This window comes from Camellia sinensis, chromosome 3, assembly GCF_055761805.1.
Source record: "Camellia sinensis isolate YWXY chromosome 3, ASM5576180v1, whole genome shotgun sequence".
NCBI classification, from domain to species: domain Eukaryota; kingdom Viridiplantae; phylum Streptophyta; class Magnoliopsida; order Ericales; family Theaceae; genus Camellia; species Camellia sinensis.
In genome coordinates, this window is record NC_138963.1 from 99,257,190 (window position 1) to 99,284,385 (window position 27,196).

At 34.0% G+C, this 27,196-nt stretch overlaps 1 protein-coding gene across 1 annotated transcript; it reads left to right on the forward strand.

Moving 5' to 3' along the window:
• The first annotated feature begins 1,504 nt into the window (after nt 1-1,504).
• On the forward strand, nt 1,505-27,196 carry LOC114316934 (proline-rich receptor-like protein kinase PERK15). The gene is made up of 8 exons (XM_028263636.2): nt 1,505-2,111; nt 3,424-3,972; nt 4,906-4,992; nt 8,263-8,333; nt 9,014-9,090; nt 24,756-24,897; nt 25,665-25,826; nt 26,799-27,196. The coding sequence occupies exons 1-8, from the start codon at nt 1,577-1,579 to the stop codon at nt 27,072-27,074; spliced, it is 1,899 nt and encodes a 632-aa protein (XP_028119437.2). The 5' UTR covers nt 1,505-1,576; the 3' UTR covers nt 27,075-27,196.

Here is a 27,196-nt window from a genome sequence, read left to right on the forward strand (position 1 = left end):
TGCTAAAAAGTCACCCAAAAAACAAAAAAAAAAAAAAAATTAAACCCCAAACAATCATTCAAATAATTTTTCTTGTCTATATCTCTTTCCTTGAGTTTCAAACACACTAAAACGAAGAAAAGAGAGAAATGGAGAACACTTTTGTATTTGGTTGAGGGATTTAACGAGAGATTTGGAAAGAGAAATAGAAAACATAAATAAAATATAAATAAAACATACGTATATTTCACTTAGTTTCACACATTTTTTTATTTTCTTTTTTAAATCTTTTTCCAAAACTCCCAACTAAATACAGTAGAATGTGATTGTGTGGTTTGTATTTGTTACAGTTACGCCTATGAACATCAAAGCTGGAGAGCAATGACAATTGTTCGGTCATTAATGAGTTGTCCATATGAAGTCAACTCCTATCCACCCCAAACACTAAAACTGGCAAGCAAAACACACACACACCCCCCCAAAAAAAGAAGTTTTATTGATGAAGTATTAAAATCACCTCCTATAATCCATTTAAAATTCCTTAGCCAACCAATCAGTGTCTGCCATAAATATAAAAATTTATTAAATAATCTTTGAAAAGGTGGCACATTGTCTATGAAGTATTTGCGGCTAATGAAAAATCGCAACACACATTAAGTATGCTAATATTTATTTCTTAACTACATAGTTCAGATGAATCAGCATATTCCATTCGTAAAAAATTTCACAGCCTGGTTGATTTGAAACACCATATAAACAATGCCACATTGTAGTACTCTAAAACAACATAGTAATTACTCTAAAAACATAATAATAAAACTAGCATTAATTTTCCCTAGTTATTTATTTTCCTAGTATACCCTTATTTTTGTATGAAACACTATTAATGCGTGAAAGGTGTATTGTTAAAACAACTAACAAATGAAAGAAATTATTTAATAAATTTGGTGTACAACAAATGCGGTGTGTCTTTACAATAGTAAGAGAATACATAATCATTTTGATTCTTATGTTTTAGATAAGATAATCATATATCCCATACTATTGAATGAGCGCATGATTACGTGATACATCACACTTACTAGATAATTTCTCCACACAAAAAAAAAAAAGAAAAAAAAAAGAAAAAAAAAAAGAAATAAGTGAGAAAGACAACTCAAAAATGTTGGAGAGTTAAATTCCTTGTTTGTAGGAGATGAATGGGTGTGCAGAGCTTCTTTGTTGAAACTATTACCATGCAATCTCTTTTTTTCTCTCCTTTCTTTCACAATCTACCCTGCCCTTCTCCCAAAGGTATCTCTCTCTCTCTCTCTCTGTGCAATACAACAATAACATATTGTTGAATGCATTTATAGCATTATATATTGTTGAATACAAGTAAATGATGAAAGAAGACTATATACCTATCTCATTGGCATAGTTTTTTTCTTTTTTTTTTTTTTTTTTTCTTTCAGATTTTTGCATTTGCTTAATTTTAACCTAGATTGTTTCTATATTTCATTTTCTTTCTTGAATCTTGATTAGGGTCAATTATTGGAGAAGCGGTGGGGTTTGTCAGAGTGCTTTGTGGTAGATCATTGCAAAAAACTCCGTTAAAATGTCTTCCTCAAATGAGGATCAAAACTCAGGGTCTCCATCTCCATCACCACCTAATTCATCGTCGCCACCGCCATCCTCTTCAGAATCACCACCACCACCATCATCATCATCGTCGCCACCACCATCCTCATCAAAATCACCACCACCACCATCATCGTCGTCATCTCCGCCACCTCCGTCAAAGGATGACTCACAATCACAATCACCACCACCCCCTTCCTCCAAAAAATCACCTCCTCCTCCATCTTCTAGCAACTCTAAATCCTCTCCGCCGCCGCCGCCTCCACCACCACTCGATTCATCAAGAAATTCCTCGCCTCCACCGCCTCTCTCGCATCGATCATCACCATCGAGTAAATCTGGTTCATCTTCATCAAGTAGTGACCAAGAAGCCCTCATAGCTGGAGTTGCTGCAGGTGTAGGGTTACTGGTCATTATCATGATAGTCTTGCTGTGTCGTTGCTGTAAAAAGAAGAAAAGAAAGCCCCATGATCAAATGCCATACTACAATCACAATTCTCTTGGAAATAGAAGTATGTAATATCCAACCTAAACTTATACGCTAAATTGTTAATGATCATCTAGTACAAAATTTAAGTTGTTAGAAACATGAGTAATTTTGTTATTTATATTTTTTATGGAAGTAAATATTAAATATAACAGTGATAACACATTACAATATCACTAATCGATGAGAGTTTTCATATTGTTGTAATGAGATGACATAGCTTGATTAGTGGGAAATAAGAGTTGCCTATCTAATCTCATTGATGATTTTTACACCATATAAATTAATGTTACTGTTACACTCAATATTTGTTCTCTCAAAACACCTCTCACATGTGACCAAATTATTCTCTACAAACAGTTTAAACATTTACAAAATATTGTAATTATTAAATAGGCAATATGGTATGAATATTAGGTCTATTGTCCATTCTATAAACAAATGCCATTTATCACCACATTTGTATATATATTGGGCTCATTATATTTAAAAGATGATGGAAAATCATATTGTATTTAAAGTCACATAAGAAGTAAAAGGTTTTAGTAAAATATTTAGGTGATAAATAACCATTTTGATGACATCTTAGTTAAAAGACCTAAACAAAATATTAAAATTGAAAAAGGATTAATCACACAAATAGTATCCAAAAAAGAGGAAAAAAAATCCAAGATATAAGTTTTGCATAGTATATAGTATATAGTCTCTAATTTTTAATTTTTATCAATTTGATTCCTAATCTTATAAAAGAAATGCTAACGATTGCCCAATATGGGTAATATTGAAATATATATAGCATATTGAAATATGTAAATATATGTATATATATATACATAAAAGTTATAAACATATGTAAAATGTGTGTTAAAATTTAAATTTTTTGATATTAATTATTTGATTCTTATAGAATGCCGATTGAAAGGTCATTAATCGAACCCATTTTTTAATATTAAAATCGCGTAGGATTGATATTTTAATAATACAATCGTGTAGGATCGATATTGATACAAGTCATTAGGGTTGATAAAATGCCACAAATACATTTTTTTGTCCTTAATTTCTATAGAATTCACAAAAATTAAGAGTTAGAATGTATTTATGATATTGCCATGTTAGTATTACCAATAACACTAACATTGTGTTTAGTTGGGAAATTTGAAAACAGATTTGAAAGGGGAAAGAGAAAAGGAAAAAGTTAGGTGAAATATGAATAAAATATATCTACATTTTACATAGTTTCACATACCTTTTTCCTCTCCTTTTTACCTTCCAAATTCCTCCCCAAATCCCCCAACCAAACACAGCATAACTAATAATCAAGGATTTTATGCATGCAGATGGAGATTACTACAACGGCGGAAAAAACCACACAAATTGGAACAACACAGGAAATGTAGACCCCTCTATACAAATGCCTCTGCCACCCAGTTCAGCCACCTCACAACAATGGTCGGCGGTGCCTCCTTTGCCACCACCTCAAATGCACAACAATGAGATGATGAGCACCATGGGTTTCTCCTCCGGTCCGCACCAAGCCTCACTGCCTCCGCCTCATCCATCACTTGCCCTTGGCTTTAACAAGAGCACCTTCACCTACGAGGAGCTAGCGACGGCCACCGGAGGGTTTGCGAAGGAGAACTTGTTGGGACAAGGAGGATTTGGGTATGTTCACAAAGGGGTGTTACCAAATGGGATACAGATAGCAGTAAAGAGCCTCAAAGCGGGTAGTGGGCAAGGAGAGAGAGAGTTTCAAGCCGAGGTTGACATTATTAGCCGAGTTCATCACCGCCACCTTGTATCGCTTGTGGGCTATTGTATTGCTGATGCTCAGAGGATGTTGGTTTATGAATTTGTTCCCAATGACTCACTTGAATTCCACCTCTATGGTATGTTTCATACTCCTCTACTAAATTTAATTACAAACTTGGAACCTATATGATTGTCTATATAGTGTTCGGAACCAATTACATAGAGATAAATTTTATAGTTACGACTTGACTCACCTTTTTGGTCGGTAGTTAGGAGGCAAGAGATGCCACATTTAATGTGTGTTGCTGTTTTTCATTGATTAAAAGTATCATGTAGACCGTTATTACTTGATACTTGAAGAATTTCTATTAATTTTCTCAAACAAATACCTATAATTTTATCTAATGTATGGCTTAAATTCATTCAAAACATAAGTTGTGCCAAGAGTCGAACTACACCAATTTTTTTTTTTTTTTTTTGCTGACTAAAAAGTACTAATTTCATTGACCTTACTAAAATGTTAAACACATAGAATATTTATAGAGAAAACACTTACATGATGATGTGCCAAAGATATTTTATAATTATAACCAAATAGGGTTTTTTGAGTTCCAATAAATGAAAAAAAAATAAGCAATTCATTCTGGATGGAAAAATGTCATATACATATTTATTAATGTTGGGCTCGTTTTCTTTGTGTCTAATAATATGAAAATCTTTTGAATAATTCATTTATGTGTCATTATAAGGAGTAGAAGGCTAATGGGACCTTTTGAAAGTTTTGGTCATGTAAATATGCATATTCCTAGTCTCGAATTCTTCTTATTTCTAATTATTTTTATTCTTCTATATCAATACATTCTTACCAATAAATTATGTAGAATTCTCAAAATAAGTAAATTTCAAGATAAAATTCAATAGTTTTTTTTTGGGTGAATAAAAATTCAATAGTTAGATTGCATTAAACTAGAAAAACAGAAAATTTTAAGAATAAAGAAACTTTAGCTTCATTTCAAGACAAATATGCAATTGCATTGCAGGCATTTTAAGTTGTCATTGCAAATTTACAGGAAAGGGTTGCACACCAATGGACTTCCCAACTAGGCTCAAAATTGCATTGGGATCGGCCAAAGGGTTTGCTTACCTTCATGAAGATTGTAAGTGATTCATACTCTCTCTCTCTCTCTCTCTCTCTCTCTCTCTCTCTCTCTCTCTCTCTCTCTCTCTCTCTCTCTCTCTCTCTCTCTCTCTCTCTCTCTCTCTCTCTCTCTCTCTCTCTGTGTATTGTGTAAAAAAAAAAAGGCTTAGGAATACATAAACATGTCACGAAATTGGAAACATCTCATATGACATAGATTTCATATTTTTGTGAAGCCCACACTCATATAAGAAGATTGTATCTTATTCTATAGGGAAAATTACACCGGTAGTTACTGCATTTTGCCTTTCGTATTACTTTGCTTTTTGTCATTTCAGTTAACTCAATTTTGATTTTTAATTTTAAATTTTGTATCAATTTGGTCTAGTTGATAACATCGATTAGGGTTTTTGAAAGAAATGGTAACTAAGTTGGCTGGGTTATGTCCTGCCCCCCAAATAATTCCAATTAAACATCAATGAAGAACAAGTTCCATATTTCCAAACAACACAAAATTAATCCCAATAATTATCTTTCTCGTTGAACTATGGATTTCAACTTACAAAATTACACATGAACAGTTCACAGTTAGAGAAACAAAACCATTGTCCCTTAGATTTACTCATTAGAATGTGGTCTTTTACAACAAAGAGGGCATAGATATCAAAAGAGGATAATAAAAAGTTCAGCAGTTAAATTACAGCGGCAAAAGTTCACAAAAATTTAGGTAACGTTTAGTAGAGTTTTCTACATATGATTTGAGATTAAGAGTTGTATTTTGAGTTTGTGAGTTTTGAAATTATGATTTGAGTGTAGAAAATTTGTTTGGTTATGATTTTTGAATAGAGTGTTGAATTAAGTGTGAAATTGAGTTTTGAAAATTTGATGTGACATGTGAAGTAAGAAAATTTATTTAGTTATGAGTTTTTTTTATTAGATTTTAAAACTTAATTCAAAAAGTTATAAATTATAATCAAATACACAACTCAAAACTCAATTGAAATTTTTTATCAACATTCCTAACCAAACAACCCGTACCACTCACCTTTATTATTGTGCTCCATCCATATTAATTGAAGTTGATTGATGGATGTGTTTGCCAATGAAATGTCTAAGGTACCCCTGTGTTATGAAATGCGAAAGTGGTATGGTAGTGCAAACTGAAAAGGGCAACATCGTAATTTCACTCATACTTTTCAGAGCCATCACCTGCAAAACATCAGTTGGTCTGTTTTGATAAAAGAAAAAAAAAAAACACACCTACAAATTTTTTTATCATATATTTGCCTAAGGCTTTACATCGTGAGCACATACAACCATCTCCTCTTGAAACATGCAACCATACCCGTGTCAAAGAAGAGAGAAACAACTTTGAGCCAAGGTTCACTACACCAGCTTCATAATTTTAGGTTGCAGAGAGGAAGAAAAAGAGCAGAGGTTCACAACACTAGCTTCACAATTTTAGGTTTTAGAGCAGTCGAAAAGTACGCTTATTCGGTGGACTGAGAGGTCAACCGTTGGGTCATTTGGCCGGTCAACCAGCTACGCCTATTCCCAGCTTCCAGGAAGACTGAAATCTAGGCTGAGCTTCGACTATCTGTTGCTTACCTTATACACACCATTTGGAAGCTTGTCACAGAAGATAGAGATGATTGTACGTTTGAAAGCTTTTCACAGTAGAGAAACAAACGGAAAAATCTGCCAAACAGGATGTGAAAATGCATTTTGAACTGTATGGTGGAATTTATTTTAGAAAACTATATCCAAACGTCAAGCGCAAATGGGAGAGTGGAAATATATTTTGAGAACGCAACCAAACACAGCCGTAAAGTTTGAAAGGGATAGTCGTCCTCTTCTTCATTGGCGGGGTTCTGGTTCATCGAGTCCTAAAATGTTATTAGATAGGAATGAACAATTGTCCAGTAGAAAATCTATTCAACCAAGAATATAAATATTTGATTTAAATTATGCATGATCATTACCAAATGCCCATGAATAACATATTTCCAACTTTGAAGACAACACACTATTCTATAAATCAATTCCACATTTTTTTCGTCCTCACACGGATAGCCAATGGGCACCTCAATTGCTTCTACATTTGCCATCCTCACACGATTGGGCAAGTGGGCACCTCAAATTCCCATGCTAGTAAAGCCATAGTGCATGACAAATAACATTCCAACAAAGGAAGCTAAACACCCCTCAATTCTACCCATCAATTTCCTTTCCTCTCTAAACCATAGTCTATGAACACGATTTAGAGTTTCACAATAAACTTTAGGGTTTTTCCCCTTATGTCTTAATTTTCCTTAATTTATTCCTTTTTACACTATTTTACATTCGTAGACACTCAATCATTCACCCAATTTGACCAAAACTCACTATTATCATAAATATCCATATATGTATACACATACCTATAGGTATATATATATATATATATATCCATTTCAAATCATCCACCCATACCATAACATTTACACACACTTAAACCAAATTATTGATATACAAGAATAAAGATATTCCTACCTCAAAAGTTATGAGAGAGAGAGAGAGAGAGAGATAAAGACCCAAGGATGAACCTCCTCAAAGTAAGATCCAATCGGTTCAAAATGTAGCCCTTGATGAGATGAACAACTTTGATGAAGGAGCAAGAACGGATTTTAGCTAACAATAGATGAAATCTAGTGTTGACAGGCTAGGGTTTTGGAAAGAGGGGTTTTAAAGAGAGAAAGAATGTAAAAAGTGAGCCCAAGATGTGTTTGGATTGAAATTTAACATTGTTGTCTCGACTAGACTACTCAAGCGAACTTATCATCACTCAAGCGGTAAACGCATGGTCCTAGAAGTTTTGCAAAGCTATAGTGAAAATATTGGGAACCTTATTTCTACACTCGAGCGACGATTACACCGCTTTAGCGGTCTCACCTGCAAACAGGCAAGATACTAAGAGCTCTGCATCTCTGCTCAAGCGAGTGACTGATAGACCGCTCGAGCGGTCTCCTAGAACAAATTGTTATAGGTTAACTTACAAAGTTGGACAAGTTTACAATATTACCTATAAAGTCATGACATATGACACTTATGTACACATTTTTCATTAAAAAAAAATACTAAAAATTATAATTAAATTAACTAAATTGAAGCAAAATTATAAATTTATGGTCAAAATTGAGCCAACTAAAATTATAGGAACCAAAATATAAAGACTATTGATATAATTTACCCTATTCTATAATTAATTTATGCACAAGTAAAATAATTGTAATGTGTCTTGATTGTACAGGTCACCCTCGCATTATCCACCGAGATATCAAAGCTGCTAATATTCTAATTGATGAGCACTTTGATGCCAAGGTATTTGCAACCTTTTTATTTGCAGTTATGCTATAAACACATAAAAAATTTACAAACGAGGATGCAAATGTAAAATTCACTCTATATCTCACATCTGTATGTCATTCTGTGAAAATTCTCTGTACACTTAGATTTACTTTTGCATTTTACCCAACATAAATATGTTGTGAAACACACATAAAATGAGTGGGAGTAAATTATTGTTCTATATTTTGTTGCATTTAGTGAAAGGTATATATCACATTTGTTATATTTTAAAAATAAAATACTTTTATTAAAAATACTAAATCCTTCATTAAGAATATGTTGGAATAGTATTTTTTTAATAATTAAATATCATTTTATTAGGCATTTTGTTTTAAAATAATTTTTAATGTATCCACATCATTTTATATGCCTTTTTATGTTTGTATATTATGCAAAATTATTAAATAATCTAAAGTATGACGTGACATTACTTACATGGTGCTCCCAATAAATAAAAAATTACAAAATAGATTGTATTGCGTCTCCCACTTATCTAATATAGGCATTTCAATATTATTCTATCTGTAAAACTTTTTATTACATTATTGATTAAAGAATATTACTTTCTATATTTCATACCATTAAATAATTGTTCATTTATTATTTATTCATTTTAAAATGTGTTTTCATTATGAAGTACCTTTTATATTCAGGTGGCAGATTTCGGATTGGCTAAACTTTCCAGTGACAACTACACCCATGTATCCACACGTATTATGGGAACATTTGGGTAATATTTCCTTTCATTCTGTAAATTATGTATCCAATTTAATTTTTAAGTCCCTTTGATGTAGTATTTTACAAATTGATAATTACAAAGTAGAAACTAAAATCATTCCCTTCTTAGCTATAACGCCCCGAAATAAATACTATAAACCATCCACAATGTTAATTATATCACAACATATGATGAGGTAATTATCTTCCATTAGTTCCAATTATTTTTACAAAAGAGTAATATATGCAGGTATACGTTCACAAGTTTAACCCTGAATCTATAGAATATGTTACATGATAGAGAAATAGGATAAAAGACAAACAAACAAGAAATGCCCTAAGAGTTTACAATTTTCCAAGTCCACACTTGGTGATGGATCGTTTTACACACCAGAAATAAACACTAAACTATACCAAATTCCTTAGAATAACCGTAAGTCCAGGTATCAATCCATAGAGACAAACGAGAAATTAAACTAATTTAATTGTTAAATTCCTAATTCAATTTTGATTAAAAAGATAATGATTCATAAACTAGTAATAACTAAAATAAACTAATAGATTAAACTAGCAATTATATGTAAAATTGGAATTATTGATTTTTGAAAAAAACCTAGGGTAATGAATTCACCACTAGTTACGTAAATAAGCTTTAATTTGAGACTCAATTATGTTATAGTTCAAACTAAATAATACTTCGCAATTACAAGCTCAAAGCATTTATTAAAAAAATTAACACGTTCAATGTATAAGCACAAACCATCTTAAGTAGTACGAGTCGTTCGCTCGAAACTAGGGTAACAACACCAGAAATAAACACTAAACTATACCAAATTCCTTAGAATAACCGTAAGTCCAGGTATCAATCCATAGAGACAAACGAGAAATTAAACTAATTTAATTGTTAAATTCCTAATTCAATTTTGATTAAAAAGATAATGATTCATAAACTAGTAATAACTAAAATAAACTAATAGATTAAACTAGCAATTATATGTAAAATTGGAATTACTGATTTTTGAAAAAAACCTAGGGTAATGAATTCACCACTAGTTACGTAAATAAGCTTTAATTTGAGACTCAATTATGTTATAGTTCAAACTAAATAATACTTCGCAATTACAAGCTCAAAGCATTTATTAAAAAAATTAACACGTTCAATGTATAAGCACAAACCATCTTAAGTAGTATGAGTCGTTCGCTCGAAACTAGGGTAACAACACCAGAAATAAACACTAAACTATACCAAATTCCTTAGAATAACCGTAAGTCCAGGTATCAATCCATAGAGACAAACGAGAAATTAAACTAATTTAATTGTTAAATTCCTAATTCAATTTTGATTAAAAAGATAATGATTCATAAACTAGTAATAACTAAAATAAACTAATAGATTAAACTAGCAATTATATGTAAAATTGGAATTATTGATTTTTGAAAAAAACCTAGGGTAATGAATTCACCACTAGTTACGTAAATAAGCTTTAATTTGAGACTCAATTATGTTATAGTTCAAACTAAATAATACTTTGCAATTACAAGCTCAAAGCATTTATTAAAAAAATTAACACGTTCAATGTATAAGCACAAACCATCTTAAGTAGTACGAGTCGTTCGCTCGAAACTAGGGTAACAACATTACTTGTCCCTCGTAGTATGGCTCGCCTTATACCTTGAACATGAAAGCACAGAAAATCATTATATGGAAAGCATTCAATAACCACAGAAAGAAAAATACTTGAAGAGAACACTAAAGAATATATTTGAAACTTTTTAAGCACCATACAATTTGTTCAAACCTTTACATAATCGAAAAGCAAAAAGAAAACCCTATTTACTTGGCTAGGGTTTCATCAAAACCCTAGAAAACGGAGCCTAGCCACTCATGGAGGCATGGGAAGGAGTATAAGAAGAAGAACCCTCCATGAGAATTACACTTGAAGCTTGAGAAATCTCTTTCCAAACCCTAGCCCCTCATTTTCTTTGAAATACTTTTGAACCCTATCCGACCTTTCTTCTGTCTTTTTATACCTCTCCTATTTGCCTTACGTTCAAAACATTAGGCACGCTTCCCGAGGTACAGCCGCACATGCGAAGAGGGTTCCACATGTGCGAGAATGGGCCTTCGGACGTGCTATTTTTTCAGGCTCTGTTTGGCTGTGATAAATGGGTTGCACGTGCGTAAAGCATTTTTCTCTATAATTTCTATATTTTTGCTCATTTTATACTCTATTGTGTCCAACCTGATTGACATTAAACCTACATAAAATATATAATAGTGGCAGGCAAGTGAAGTTAAGAGATCTTAATTATCGGCCTCAGTGTTGTACAATTCAACCTGAATCACTTGGTTACAACAAAAAGGATTTAAAACCCAATATAGTTAAAGTCCTTCACTTGTTCAAAAATAAATACAACCAATACACAAAATGAAGCTCTTGCTCCAAGTTCTCCCCATGCTATTACCTTGGTGGAGGCATATCATCTGCACCTAAAAATGTTTTTTTCCACATAGGGTAAGCTAAAGCTCAGTAGAAATAATCCAACATAATATATGAATCTTAACAAAGATATAAGGGTGAAATACATATGCAATGCTTGTGTCAAAACATTTTATATTCATTTCCTAAAACCATGTAATGCCAACTTAATGTCAAAATTCATAATTCACTTCCTCCACAATAGAAAACAGGGCGATGAATCACACTTTAGGAATCTCAAAACAATATCAACCATTCATGAGAATTTCGTCTGCGGGAAACCGTAAATCGGCACCCATGTAAATGTAGGCTACACAAGCACTACTATTGCTATTTCATGGAAATTTTGTCCGTAGAATCGACACCATGTATACACACGGTTTTTAAGACTTTCACCATGGACACTTAGGCCAACTTATTTCAACGAGATAATACATACTTCCTAGAAATAATGCTCAATGTAATGAATGAGAAAATAATTTCAATTCCCCTAAACTCATGTAATTTCTACAACAATCATAGCTATCCTCCACCGATAGCCCAAAGCAGATATTTCTAAATACATAAACAATTATTAATGAAGATAAACTTTCAGAATCTCAAGATGTGAGTGATAATACATATCCAACTCCACAATTCTTATCAATATCAATCCAATTTCACATTTCCAACATTAATTCCATTATTTATACAAAATCAACATTTTATATATTTAGGGCAAAACCCCAGTTTCCTTCAAAACCGAATGCAAGTTCCAAAACCAACCATTCTATCATAACTCAACCCCATTTCAAATCCCACAACCATTTTCAAGAATCCATTTGAAAACCCCTCTTTTCATTTTTTAACACAAAACTTTAGATTTATCCAAAAATTCCCAAATCCCAATATTGTTAAAGAAATAATAAATAACTATGTTAAAAATCATAAAAAGAGTGCGAAGAATCCCTACCTCAAGCTTAAAAAATGAGAGAAAGAGTGAAGGAAACTCAAAGACGTTGAAAATCAACTTTGCTTCAATTAAAACGAAGCCCTCATCAAGCTCTACCTTTTTAACAAAGGGACACAAGTGAAAAGGTCGATGGATCTAAGTGTATTTGAGTGAAATCAATGATTTTTAAAGAGAGAGTGAGAGAAAATAGGGTTTTGAAATGTTTTGAGAGAGAGGTGAAAAATTGACCTTACGAACTGATATACGCACAGGTCGCTCGAGCCCATGATGTGTCGCTCGAGCGTCTAGACACAAAAGATGTGATCGCTCGAGCGAAGAAGTTTGTCACTCAAACGAAGATTACAAACTCTCAGAAGTTTTGTAGACAAAAGACTCACACTCGAGCACAAGAAACATTGCTCAAACGACCATTGCTCGAGCGCAAAAAGGACCGCTTAAGCGAAGAATACCAACTTCCAGTATCTCTGCAGACCTGCAAAAGTACTGGAAGTTCACAAAGACTGCTCGAGCATATGAAGTGTCGGTCAAGCGAAGAAACCAAAATCTGGGCAACAACCATTTTGAAAACTAACACCCGACTTGTTCCAAACGCAACCAAAACACAACAATAACCAAACTCAATGAAGTGTAGGATGAAATAGGACATGAACCACCATATACAACAATAAAACCAGGATCCAAAACATCAAATGGGTCGGGTCCAAACCATCATCGCTATAACCTCTCCCCTTAAGGAATTTCATCCCCGAAATTTTAGATCAACAACAAAATCAAGTTTAAATTAAATACTACAATGATAACAAGTCAACCCACTACCATGACCCATCCATCGGTCATTTATCCTCATCATAATGAGAAACAAGCTTCCAATATTTAATATACAATTCATATTTCCAAAACATATACGATGTTTATATCACATTAACATAACAAAGGTTTCAATACATGTTCAAACATCAACAAATAGGTCCGGATACTTTCATGGACTTCCAACTCACGCTCCTAAATGGCCTTCTCAACCCTGTGGTATCGCCACAACACTTTTATCAAAAGAATCGTCTTGTCTCACAAGACTTGGTTTCAAGTATCTAAAACTCTAATCGGTTTCTCTTCGTACGAGGCATCCTCGTCAACCTCTAACTTAGTCCAATCCAACACGTGTGAAGGATCCAGCTCATACTTCCAAAGTATACAGATATGGAACACGTTATGAACCCTTAAAAGTTGTGGCGGCAAGGCCAAATAGTAAACTAACTCCCCAATCCGTTCTAGGATCTCAAAAGGCCCAATAAATCTAAAAGACAACTTCTCACTCATTCCAAATCTCATCAAACCCCATCTAGGTGATATCTTCAAGAAGATGTGATCTCCCACCTCAAAGGATAATGGTCTCCTCTTACGGTCGGCGTAGCTCTTCTGATGACTCTGAGCCGTAACCAACCTCTTGTGAATAAGTGCAACTTTCTCCATAGTTTCCCAGACTAGCTCTGGAGCAATCATAGTTGCATCACCCAAGCCGGCCCAACACACGGGAGATCTATATGGTCGGCCATACAAGGTGTCAAACGGTGCCATACCAATACTCCACTGGAAACTATTGTTATAAGAAAACTCCACTAAAGGCAAGTGTCTCTCCTATAATCCCTTAAAGTCAAGAACACAACCCCAAAGCATATCCTTTAGGATCTGAATTGTATGCTCTGACTGCCCGTCAGTCTCGGGATGATACTAAAGGTCAATCTAGTGCCCAAGGCATTCTGCAAGCTCTGTCATAATCAGGCCGTAAAACACGAATCCTTATCCCTAACAATTGTCACAGGGACCCCATGCAATTGAACAATGTCCCTAATGTAGAGATCGGCTAGTTAATCTACCGAGTCACTTATGCGCATGGGTACAAAGCGCGTTGACTTAGTTAACTGATCAACTACCACCCATATGGCATCATTACCCTTTTGAGTCTTCGGAAGACCTATAACAAAGTCCATCATGATGTGCTCTCACTTCCACTCTGCTATAGGCAAGGGTTCCAATAAACCCGTTTGCCTCTGATGGTCGGCATTCACTTACTGACAAGTAAGGCATCTCGATACAAACACGGCTACATCCTTCTGCATCATCTTTTACCAAAACTGGCGACTAAGATCGTGATACATCTTTATGCCTCCTGGATGTACCGTAAGGCGTGAATGGTGAAACTCTCGGAGTACCTCCTCTCGACAAGACTCCAGTACTAAAAAACGGTCAAGATATCTAACGCTCTAGTCAAAATACACGTTCAAGCCCTTCTTTACCTTTCTACTAGAGATTTTCTCCCAGAGGGTTTCTACCTTAAGGTTACCCCTCTGTGCTTCTATTACCTGGTTCACAAGTGTAGGTTGTGCAACTACAGTAAATAAAGTAGCCGAATCAACAGACTCGCCAAGATGCAAGTCGAACTCACCAATAACATCCAACATCTCCTATTCCCGGATGTTAATACTCATTACACTTCTAAAAGGATGCCAAGGTCACTCTCAGCCTATCATCTTCAATGCCATGCATCTCAAACGTTTCACCATCTACTCTAACCACTCATTCGCCTTCAGTGGCTCCTTAGGATCACCCAAAAACTCATCTGGATTCGACGGGAAGAACTCTCTCTTCAAGAAAGACGACCCTGCTTCAGCAACTTGGGTTTGGACTTGATTCTTAGCCCTAAGAATGTCTATAGATTCCCACAAAACTCTGGCCATATCAAGGGCTAAAGCGGCCATGGCTTGTTAAGCCACTGGCTCGGCCATATTGGCCTGACTAACCCCTTCCTCCTACGCCGAAATTTCATCCGGTAATGGCATCCATTACCATCTAGGCTTGCCATGCCTATCACCACCACGTCCATATCCTGACATCCTAATGAAGGTAACACAAGAGATTAGTACATTTACAAATATGTCGAAGCTAACTCACTCATGTCCTAATGCGATGGACAACATTAATTCACTCCACATAAGCACATAATCACATAACATACATACGAATTTGCTTCCTAGATAATGATCGCCTTGCAACATTGCCAGAGTTCCAATTAGAAATAGCAGTGATTAAGTGTTCTTCTAACAGGACTTCCAAAAACTTGTAGACCCAATCCATATCTTAAAAATTAAATCCCATATCCATATAATCTCATAAGCATGTTATCACATAGCATACCAAACATACAAATATCTCTATCAAGCGAGATAAACCCATTGTGGTAAGAACCACTTCCCATATATCCAAAGTATCCAAATCTAGTACGCTCTGATACTAAGTTGTAACACCCTGAAATAAATACTATAAACCATCCACAATATTAATTACATCACAACACATGATAAGATAATTATCTTTCATTAGTTTCAATTACTTTTACAAAAGAGTGACATATGCAGGTATACACTTACAAGTCTAACCCTGAATCTATAGCATATGTTACATAATAGAGAAATACGATGAAAGTTAAATAAATAAGAAATGCCCCAACGGCTTACAGCTTTTCAAGTCAACACTTAGTTACAACAAAATGGATTTAAAACATAATATAGTTAAACCCCTTGAATACAACTAATACACAAAATGAAGCTCTTGCTCCAAGTCCTCCCCAAGCTATTGCCTTAGCGGAGACATATCATCAGCACCTGAAAATATTTTTTTCCACATAGGGCCAAAGCCCAACAGAAATAATCTAACACAATATATGAATCTTAACAAAGATATAAGGGTAAAATGCATATGCAATACTCGTGTCAAAACATTTTATATTCTTTTCCCAAAACCATGTAATGCTAGCTTAATGTCAAAATTCATAAATCACTTCCATTACAATAGAAAATAGAGCAGTGAATCACACTTTGGGAATCTCAAAACAATATAAACCTTTCACGAAAATTTCATTCACGGGAAACCATAAACCAACACCCATGTAAACGTAGGCTATACAAGCGCTACTATTGCCATTTCACGAAAATTTCGTCTATGGGATCGACACCCATGTATACGCGTGGTTTTTAGGACTTTCACCATAGACACTTAGGCCAACTTATTTCAACGAGACAATACATATTTCCCAGATTCACCCATTTTCTCAAAACGATAAACATTTCCAATGTATAAGTGTGAGATAATGCTCAATGTAAATGAATGAAAAAATAGTTTCAATTCCCCTAATTCTCACGCAGTTTTTACAACAATCATAGCTATCCTCTACTGATTGCCCAAAATAAATATTTTTAAACAGATAAACAATTATCAATGAAGATAAACTTTCCAAATCTCAAGATATGAGTGATAACATATATTCAACTCCACCATCCTTATCAATATCAATCAAATTTCACGTTTCCAACATCAATTTCATTATTTATACAAAATCAACATTTTATATATATTTAAGGAAAACCCCAGTTTCCTCCAAAACCAAATCCAAGTTCCAAAACAAATCATTCTATCACAACTCAACCCCATTTCAAATCCCACAACCATTTTTAAGAATCCATTTGAAAACCCCTCTTTTCATTTTTAATCCAAAACCCTAGATGGTCCAAAAATTCCCAAATCCCAATATCGTTAAAGAAATAACAAATAACTAAATTAAAAATCATAAAAGAGTGCGAAGAATCCTTACCTCAAGCTTAGAAGACGAGAGAAAGAGTGAAGGAAACTCAAAGACGCCGAAAATCAATTTTGCTCCAATTAGAACGAAGCCCTTGTCGAGCTTTACCTTTTTAACAAAGGGACACGGGTGAAAAGGTCGACAAATCTAGGTATATCTGAGTGAAATCAGTGAGTTTTAGAGAGTGAGTGAGAGAAGATAGGTTTTTGAAATGTTTCGAGTGAGAGAGACGTGAAAAAATGACTCAGAAAAATGACTTTACAAACTGATATACGCGTAGGTCGCTTGAGTGCACGATGTGTCACTCAAGCATTCAGACACAAAAGATGTGACCGCTCGAGCAAAGAAGTTTGTTGCTTGCGCAAAGATTACAAACTCCCAGAAGTTTTGCAGACAAAAGACCAAAGCTCGAGCACAAGAATCTTCGCTTAAGCAACCATCGCTCGAGCACAAGAAGGACCGCTCAAGCGAAGAATATCAACTTCGAGTATCTCTGCAGACCTGTAAAAGTACTGGAAGTTCACAAACACCGCTCGAGCGTAAGAAGTGTCGCTCGAGCGAAGAAGCCAAAATCTGGGCAATAACCATTTTGAAAACTGACTCTCGATCTATTCTAAACACAAACAAAACACAATGATAACCAAACTCAAGATGAAATAGGACATGAACCACCATATAAAACAATAAAACCTGGATCCAAAACATCAAATGGGTCGGGTCTAAATTAGAATCGCTATATCAGCTTACCAAATATTCAATTTATTTAAGGAAATTCAACCCAAATGTCTAGTTTTAGATCTTTTGGACCATTAAATTCAAGTTTAAATCTTTTAGGGTTAAAAGGACAACAACAATGTGAAAGACCAAACTAAGGAGTTGTAGCATGTATGCCTAACCTTTTGGCTATCAAGTCTCTTCTAAGGGAAAGCCTTAGATTCCACTCTTGGAAGTGGAATGTAAGGCAAGAATTATGTGTGCTTGCAAAGAGAATATGTGATTTTAACTTCTTTTAGGTGCTAATCTGTAATGCCCCGAAATAATTACAATAATCCAACTCTAAACCACCAATACAAGATGACATAATCGAAATGATAAGCTTTCATTAATCAGAACTGATATACAAAAAGTGATACATGCGATATGTATTCATAAATAGTTTATCCTAAATCTACAGCATGTATGACTAGTGGCGATAAGAAATGAAAGCTAAACAAATGTTCACATGTCCTAAGGGCTTATATCTTTCCAAGCCAAGGCTTGGATACATAAAAAATGAAGCTCAATACAATTAAAGTCATTGGCTATACAAAATAAATACAACAAAAGAGAAGCTCTTGCTCCAAATCTCTCCAAGCTACTGTCTTGGCGGAGGCATATTACCTACACCTGAAAATGATTTTTCCCAAATAGGTTGAGCCAAAGCCCAGTAGAAACAATCTAACACAATATATGAATCTTAACAAAGATATAAGTATGATATGCATATCTAATGCCCACGATAAAATCATTTATAACTTTTTCACAAAACCATGCCATGCCGAGCTTTTTATCTCAATTCATTTTATCTAAATTCATAAGCCATTCACCATTTCATTTAGATAACCAAACTGAGGATACAACTCAGTGGGTCTCTAACCAACACAACCATTATACAAATACTTTCATTTTGTCATTTTACGAGTAATTTGTTTGCGAGAATTGGTACCCATGTATATGCGCCATTTTTGGGACTTTCACCCTAGACGGACATGCCAACTTAATTCAATGGAGTCTATTCCATTTCTTCTTCCAAACATAGAGTTCATCCAATTTCTTCTCCCAAACAGCATACATTTACAATGTATTAAAGACATAGTCATATTTAATGACAACGAATAAGAGATTAGTTTTAATTCACTTAATCCTCAATCAATTTCTACAGCAATCATAGCTATTTTCCACCGATAGCCCAAAACAGATATTTCTAAACAGATAAACAATCTCCAAAATAGATAAATTATCTAAATTTCCATAAGTGAGAGGTATTACATATCCAACTCCACCATTTACATAAATATCCATCCAATTTCATATTCTCAATACCAACATTTATACAAAATAACTATTTCAGACATTATAAGGCAAACTCTATTTTCTTCCAAAATCTATCCCGGGTATCAAAATCAACAAATTTATCACAACACAACCTCACATCTACTCCCATAACCATTTTTAATACATATATTTGAAAACCCTTCTTTTGATTTTAAACCAAAACCCTAGTTTTGTTCAAAATCATCCTAAATTCTAATATTCTTTACACATCAACAAATAACTAAGTTAAAACTCATAGAAGAGTGTAGAAAGTCCCTACATCAATTTTAGAAGACGAGCAAAGCAAGGGAGAAACTTCAAAGACACCGAAACCAAGTTTTATTCGGACCAAAGTGAAGCTCTTGAGATGCTTTATCACTTTCCTAAGGACATTAGAGTAGAGAAACCAACGGATCTAGGTGAAATATATATATATATATATATAGAGTCTAGATCTAGGGTTTTGAAAGAAAAAGATATGAAAAAGTGATGTAGAAAGGTGCTACTACGAACTGATATACGCACAGTCAGCTCGAGCACAAGAACTGACGCTCGAGCATCAGACACAATAAGTTATTTTGCTCGAGCACAAGAAGTGATGCTCGAACGCAGAATGCACACTCCTAGTAGTTTTGCAGACAACAGACCCAATGCTCGAGCGTAAGAAAGGCCGCTCGAGTTGAGACCACTCGAGCGTAGAAAGCACTACTTGAGCGTAGAATACAGTCTTCTAGCAATTTTGCAGACCTGCAAAAGTATTGAGAGTTTACAAAACCCACTCAAGGGCAAGAAGTGCCGCTCCAGCGAAGAAGTAAAATTCTGGGCAACAAAAGTTTAAAAACCAATCAACCAACTTGTTTTGAACGCAACCATTACAATCCAATAGCCAAACTCAAAGAACTTTGAGGAAAAAAGACATGAACAACACTACGAAACCACGAAACCCAAATCTTAGATACAAAAGGGTCAGGTTAAAATTGGAATCGCTATAATCTCCCCCCTTAAGGAATTTCATCCCCGAAATTTTAAATCAAGTTTTAAAACTATGTTTAAACTGAACACAATAAAAATAATTAATCAATTCCGTCACCATGACCCATCCTCCGGTTACCCATTCTCATCAACTCGATACGTAAGTTCCACCATTGAGAGCATAATTCACATTTTTCCAAAACATATGCAATGTTTACATTAAATTCGTGTTTCTAAAACACATACAACATATGCAATGTTTCCACATACAACAAATTAGTTCAAATACTTCTCACGAACTTCCAAGTCACGTTCCCAAGTTGTTTCCTCAACCTCTTGATGTTTCCATAATACTTTAACCAAGGAAATTGTCTTGTCTTGCAAGACTTGGTCCCGAGTATCCAACACTCTCACCGGTCTCTCCTCATATGAGGCATCATCATCTACCTCTAAATCGATCCAATCCAACACGTGTGATATGTGACACGCCAAATTTTGATAATATAATACAATGATACACCGGGGTTTAACTAGCAGATACACATCATTTTCAAGCACAAAATACGAATAATTACACTAAAAGAACTATTGGTAATAGTTACAAATAAAATTCTGCAAGTCTTTAAATTCAAATCAGTTCCTTGATACAAAAAGATTATCCAAAATACAGTAAATATAAAATCTAATCTCTATGGCAGCCATGGTTCCTCAAAGTTTTTAGGGATTTCATTCTCGGTGTAAAACTCGCCTTCACCTGGCATAAAACGCCATAAGCTTGGAATGCCCAGTAAACACACACACTCCGACCCTTTTCCCATTCCAAATACACAAGTAACATAACGGCACGATCATAACATACAACAAAAGCAATAATTCAGTAGAGCTTATAATTAAATTTCAGTTCTCATGAATAATAGTCAATTTTAGTTAGTTTCAGGCAACTCCCCTCGGAATGCCATTTTTACCCAACCACTAACACTGGCCACGGGCAATTCTGACTCCCCCTTGGTTAATACAATACCAATGCATCGCTTATTGCATAATTACCAATGCGTCGCTTACCGCATAATTACCAATGATGCCCACGCACCTAGGTTACATACCCGAGTGGTGACATCATGGTCTGCCCTAAGGGAATGGGCTTCTAGTGATACCCTCCCTGTGTGAGACCCTCACTGCCACCCTTATGCCTCCTATTTTCGTTAAGCAACCAGAATACCTCCCGTGCCATGTTAGGGCTCGAAAATACACTTGCGCAAGACTTCACAAAAATGGAATACATTCCACTCTATCATACTTTTGAATCCATCGTTCATTATCTCATAAAATTTACTACAATGATCGCAACCCATTACCATCCCATTTGATTTTTCCTTTATTAAGTGCATTATGTTTTTAGTTATAGCAAAGCATAGTCAGTATAATTACGAATCCAAACTAAACAACAAGTAATTTATTCTTTATCATAGATTACATATCGAGACTAAAACATTCAAGAAACATAGAACATAAGAGTTGCAAACCAAATAAGAGCATATTAACACAAATTTCCAGATTCCCAGATTTGAACCAGTTTGAAAATAATTATGAAAAAAATACTTTTATTGGCCCTAAGTACCTGGCCTCATGTGAGATTGTAGATAAACAAGTTTAGTTTCAAAATCAATTCACGAAAGTAGGATAGGTATTTTAGATTTTAAGATAACTCAGAATTACCAAGATTTGTCCAGATTCGTTGACCATTACCTCAATCGATTTTTCTCTCAAACCCCTCACTCTCTTGAGTTCAAACAAATTTTAGTTAAAATATAACACCAAGATTAAGATTTTGACATAAAAGTGGACTCAAGATTATTTTTCTGGAATTTTATAAAAATAGAGAAAGTTGACTGTTTTTCTGGTTCTGTGAGTAACAATCTTAGAAAAATTGTTTACGTTATAAAAATACATTCTTAGGTCCTACCAAAATTATCAAATACTCTAGACATACCAAATATTATACCATAAAAACGGATTTTGAGTTTATGGAGTTTTGATTGGAAAATAAATTCAAGAAAGGGAAAAGATTTGCTGTTGAAAATTTAAGAAAGAAAGAGAAGCATACTATTTCTTGATTAATACACATTTATACAAGAGTGTAGGCCTAGACTGCAACATATATATACAAAGAGCATGTATTAGGAGGGGAAAATCAAGTGGTAAAAGAACTTGAGAGAAGAGGTGATGTATGTTTACCTTTGTTGTACAAGACTCAACAAAATTCTTCTTTTTATTCTTCTCTTTCTCTCTCTCTCTCTCCCTCTCTCTTTTTTTTTTTGCCAAGATCACTCTCTCTGTCACTCCTCTAGTATATGGCTGAAAATGTGTAAAATGAGGGGGAGAAGTGTGCATATATAGAGAAGGATTGAAAGGTTTTTTAGGAGCCAAGTTCCATAGCTGTAATTTGTCAAAGTTGTCCATCAACGCCATCAACGCCATTTCAGCCCTCACATGACTAGCTACTTGGGCTCCAAGAAATATATATATATATATATATATATATGAGATATTTGTATTTATAAACATAAAATAATAGGCACAAGTACATTAATTAATAAAATATTACAATTAAGGGTTGGAATGAAATAAAATAGAAGTATATAGGGACCAAGTCTAAATTTATGAAACCTTGATATTTATAATTAATATACTAACATTAGAAAATAGTTAAAATAATAAATTTGGGTCCCGTTAAATTAAAAGGGAAAACAAAGGTGAGAAACGAAGCGAAAACGGCATTGCTGGGAGTTAAGATTTTTAAAGTGATTAATCTATAATTATCGGATCTAATAATTAATAATAGGGTTTTAAACATGATTATTAATCTACGGGATCGATTAGAGTTTACTCGAATTAATTCGCGATGCTTCTCGATTCTAGGGTTTAAAACGCAATGAAGTGAAAATTCAAGAGCTTTATTGAAATAAACTCAAGGTTAGGAATTTAATGGTAATTACAAAAATTAGGGTCTCTACATGATAGATCCGGCTGATACTTCTGAAACATGCTAATATGAAACACATCATGAATCCTGGAAAGCTGTGGCGGCAACGCCAAACGATAATCTACATCTCCAATTCGCTCAAGGATCTTAAAAGGCCCAATGAATCGAGGGGATAACTTCTCACTCTTTCCAAACCTCATCAAACCTCTCCTAAGTGATAACTTCAAGAATATATGTTCTCTCACCTCAAAAGACAAAGGTCTCCTTATACGGTCAGCATAACTTTTCTGGCGACTCTAAGCCGTAACCAACCTCTTACGGATAAGTGCAACTTTCTCCATCGTTTCCCAGACTAACTCTGGACCCAACATAGGTGCATCACCCACCTTAGCCCAATACACAGGGGATCTACATGATTGACCATACAAGGCCTCAAACGGTGCCATGCCAATACTTGATTGGAAGCTATTTTATAGGCAAACTCCACTAAGAGCAAGTACCTTTTCTACGACTCCTTAAAGTCAAGAACACAATCTCGAAGCATATCCTCAAGGGTCTGAATGGTGCGCTCTGATTGCCATCAGTCTGAGGATGATATGCGGTGCTAAAATTCAATCTAATGCCCAAGGCACTCTATAAGCTCTGCCATAACCGAGCCGTGAAAAACGGATCTCTATCCGAAACAATCGTCATAGGGATCCCATGCAACCTCACTATGTCCCTAATGTAAGGGTCGGCAAGGTAATTTACTGAGTCACTCATGAAAATAGGTTACGACTTTTCATTGATAAAAAAAAATAATGTGAAAGAAAATATTACTCTTATTTGTCCACGTGTCATCCATCTATTTACCTATTTGTCTACATAATTTGCCAATATGTCCTTATCATCACCACCACCACCAATGATTGTCCGACAATAGTGGTGTGTAAGGATATAACAATGCAAGGGTGAACATAGAACAAAAAAATTTAAAACAATAATTTGTCCTTTTCAACATTTTTTTTCATCATGTCCTTACTAACAAAATAAATCAATCATTGAACATAATGTCATAAACTCCATAGAAATGGACTTTTCATCAATTTTCTATTTATTTAAGTAATTTTTTTTTTGTAAGGGGAATTATACCAAATTCTTTGGCACAAACAAACAAAATTTAAAATTTAAACAACAAAAAGAAAAAAAAAAGGAAAAGAAGAAGAAGAAGAAGAAGGTTTAAGCACTTCTATGAACCTGTTTGGTATATCTTCTTACAAACTAAAAGTTAATAATAAGAAAATAAAATAAAATTTAAAAGCATCTATTCCTCAACTCCTCAATAATTAGTTTATTTTTATTTAAATTATATTTTCCTTATAAATCAAAAACAGAAATTACACCAAACACACACAAACTCTAAAAATACATTAAAAATTTTTTATAAACAATTTTATGAATTACACCAAACAAAGCCTATGGCAGTAAGCAAAGTCAATATAACAAAAACAAACGACACAAATAAAATGCACAATATATTAGATGAAAATTTATTGCAAATAAATTTGGCTTGGGATTTGGATATAAACATGTAAAATTAATGTAGGTATTTGGCACCAGAGTACGCATCAAGTGGGAAGTTAACTGAGAAATCAGATGTATATTCATATGGTGTTGTACTCTTGGAACTCATTACTGGACGACGCCCTGTTGATATCCGCAATGATGATGATAGCTTAGTTGATTGGGTAAGGATACAATCCCTCTTTTTTCTTTCTTTCTTTTTTAATTGTCACAATTAAATTTTCATATTTCAACTTATATTTCAATGTCATCTTTTCATCACATTATTATTTGCAATTTAAGTGAAATTGAAACGGGAACAATCAAAATAAAATTTGAGTGAAAATTATAATTTTTCATAAAAAATCTTTCGTATGAACATTTTTTGTCATTAGTAGCGGCTTGATTTGTTGGATTTTTCCACAATTTAATGAAGTTCAAGGTGCTTTTTCATCTCGTAGAGTTTAAGTGAAAGTTGGAGGGCAAAATTTATTATTACCATGAAAATTTCCTTTATATGTTGTGTTTGGTTAAGGGATTTGGAAAAGAAAAGGGAAAATGTATGTGAAACTAGGTGAAATATAGATATATTTTATTCACATTTTATCTATCGTTTCCTTTTTGCTTTTCAAATCCATTTTCAAATCGCCCAACTAGACACAACATTAACACCCATAAAATGTATTCACCTTAACACATTTTGTCTAAATTTTTTAACAGTAAGTGATGGGAGAATCATGTTAAAACAAGAGTTGAAATCTGAGTACTGAATTATTACAAGTATAATGAAAGGTCAAAATGATTTGGTTAAAAAAAATTGACAATGAAAAGCGTAATTTATCCTAATGAACCTATTTGGTGAAAATTTTCTTTTTTCCAGTAATATATATAGAAATCCTCATTCATTTGTTGTTGATAGTTTTATTGTTTTGGGATATTATTGAATAAATAGGCTAGGCCTATTCTAAACCAAGCAATAGAAGGTGGAAGCTATGATGAGTTGGTAGATCCAAGCTTGGAGAATGGCTACAATTCACAGGAGATGTTGCGCATGGTAGCATGCGCTGCTGCTTGTATTAGGCATTCTGCTAGGAGGCGCCCTAAGATGAGCCAGGTAACAATTTGCTTTCATTTTTAAATTTTGTCTTTTATTTTTCCAAAAGAAATTAATTTAACAAAAATAAACACTAAAATTATTATCTTGAATTTGCAAAAAAAATAATTCTATCTCCAAAAAGATAAAGCTATATGAAAATGACAAGTTTTTTTTTTTTTTGAAATTGTTTAGAAAACAAATTTTAAAAACTAAATTAAATAGAAACCTCTAGTATTTATAATTATGAAGTAGCTTTAAACAAAATTAGTTTTGATTTTAACCTCATTTTAAACTCTTAATAAAATTTTCAAACCCTTCTCAATTTTGGCTACTTACACTATGGTTGACATGGCTGTTGTGTGAGTAGGAAAAAAAAGAAAGAAAAAGAAAGGATAAATTACACAATTAGTCCATGTAGTTTAAGTAAAGTGTCACTTTAGTTCCCGTAGTTTCAATTTGAGCAATTTGGTCCTTACACTTTCAGTTTTGTTATACTATGATCCCTATGTCACTTACCAAAGAATTTTGAACCAAAAAAAAGGGCTATGTGTCTAGCGAGATTAAAGTAAAATTCAAAACAAACTACAACGAGCACTTGTGTGATAAATATATCCTACTAATGGTCTTTGTAGTTTTTTTTGAATTTCAATTTGACCCTTCTAGTTTTACACTTGTTTTTTTCTGTTCAAAATGTTAACAACCCATGATAGATCGACTACATTGTAACAAAATTGAAATTGTAAGGACCAAATTATCCAAATTGAAACTACGAGAACCGAAGTAAAGTTTCATTCAAATTAGAGAGATCAAACCAGTTTTGTAATTTACCCCAAAAGAAATGAAGATCATTTAAATTTGCATAAAAAATTACTAGAGCTTGAAGATATAACGATAAGTGGATAATATTGATTTAGTTTAATTGATTGGTTCAATGAAATTTAAACATATATTTTCAAAGGAATTTAAATTACTAAACTAAATGTGAAACAGATTGTACGTGCACTGGAAGGTGATGCCTCTCTTGATGATTTGATTACTGATGGGGTAAAACCCGGCCACAGTTCAGTTTTTGGGTCAAGCGGTTCTGAGTATGATAGTTCATACAATTTGGATGGGAAGAGATTTAAGAAGAATGCATTGTCAAGCCAAGAATTTACTAGTAGTGAGCACGGGGTCACTGGAGAGTTTCGCGTCCATTCTTCCCCTTCGAGCAATGGTGATTCGCAAGAAATCCGATCCAATGGAATTCGCCGACCTAGCCCTTAAGAAAACCCTTTTAGTTGCAGCCATGGTTTTAAATAATGGTATTGAGATATGTATCGGTATTAACAATACGGTCATACAACGGTCAATATCGAACAGTATATGTCGATATATCCATGAGTAAC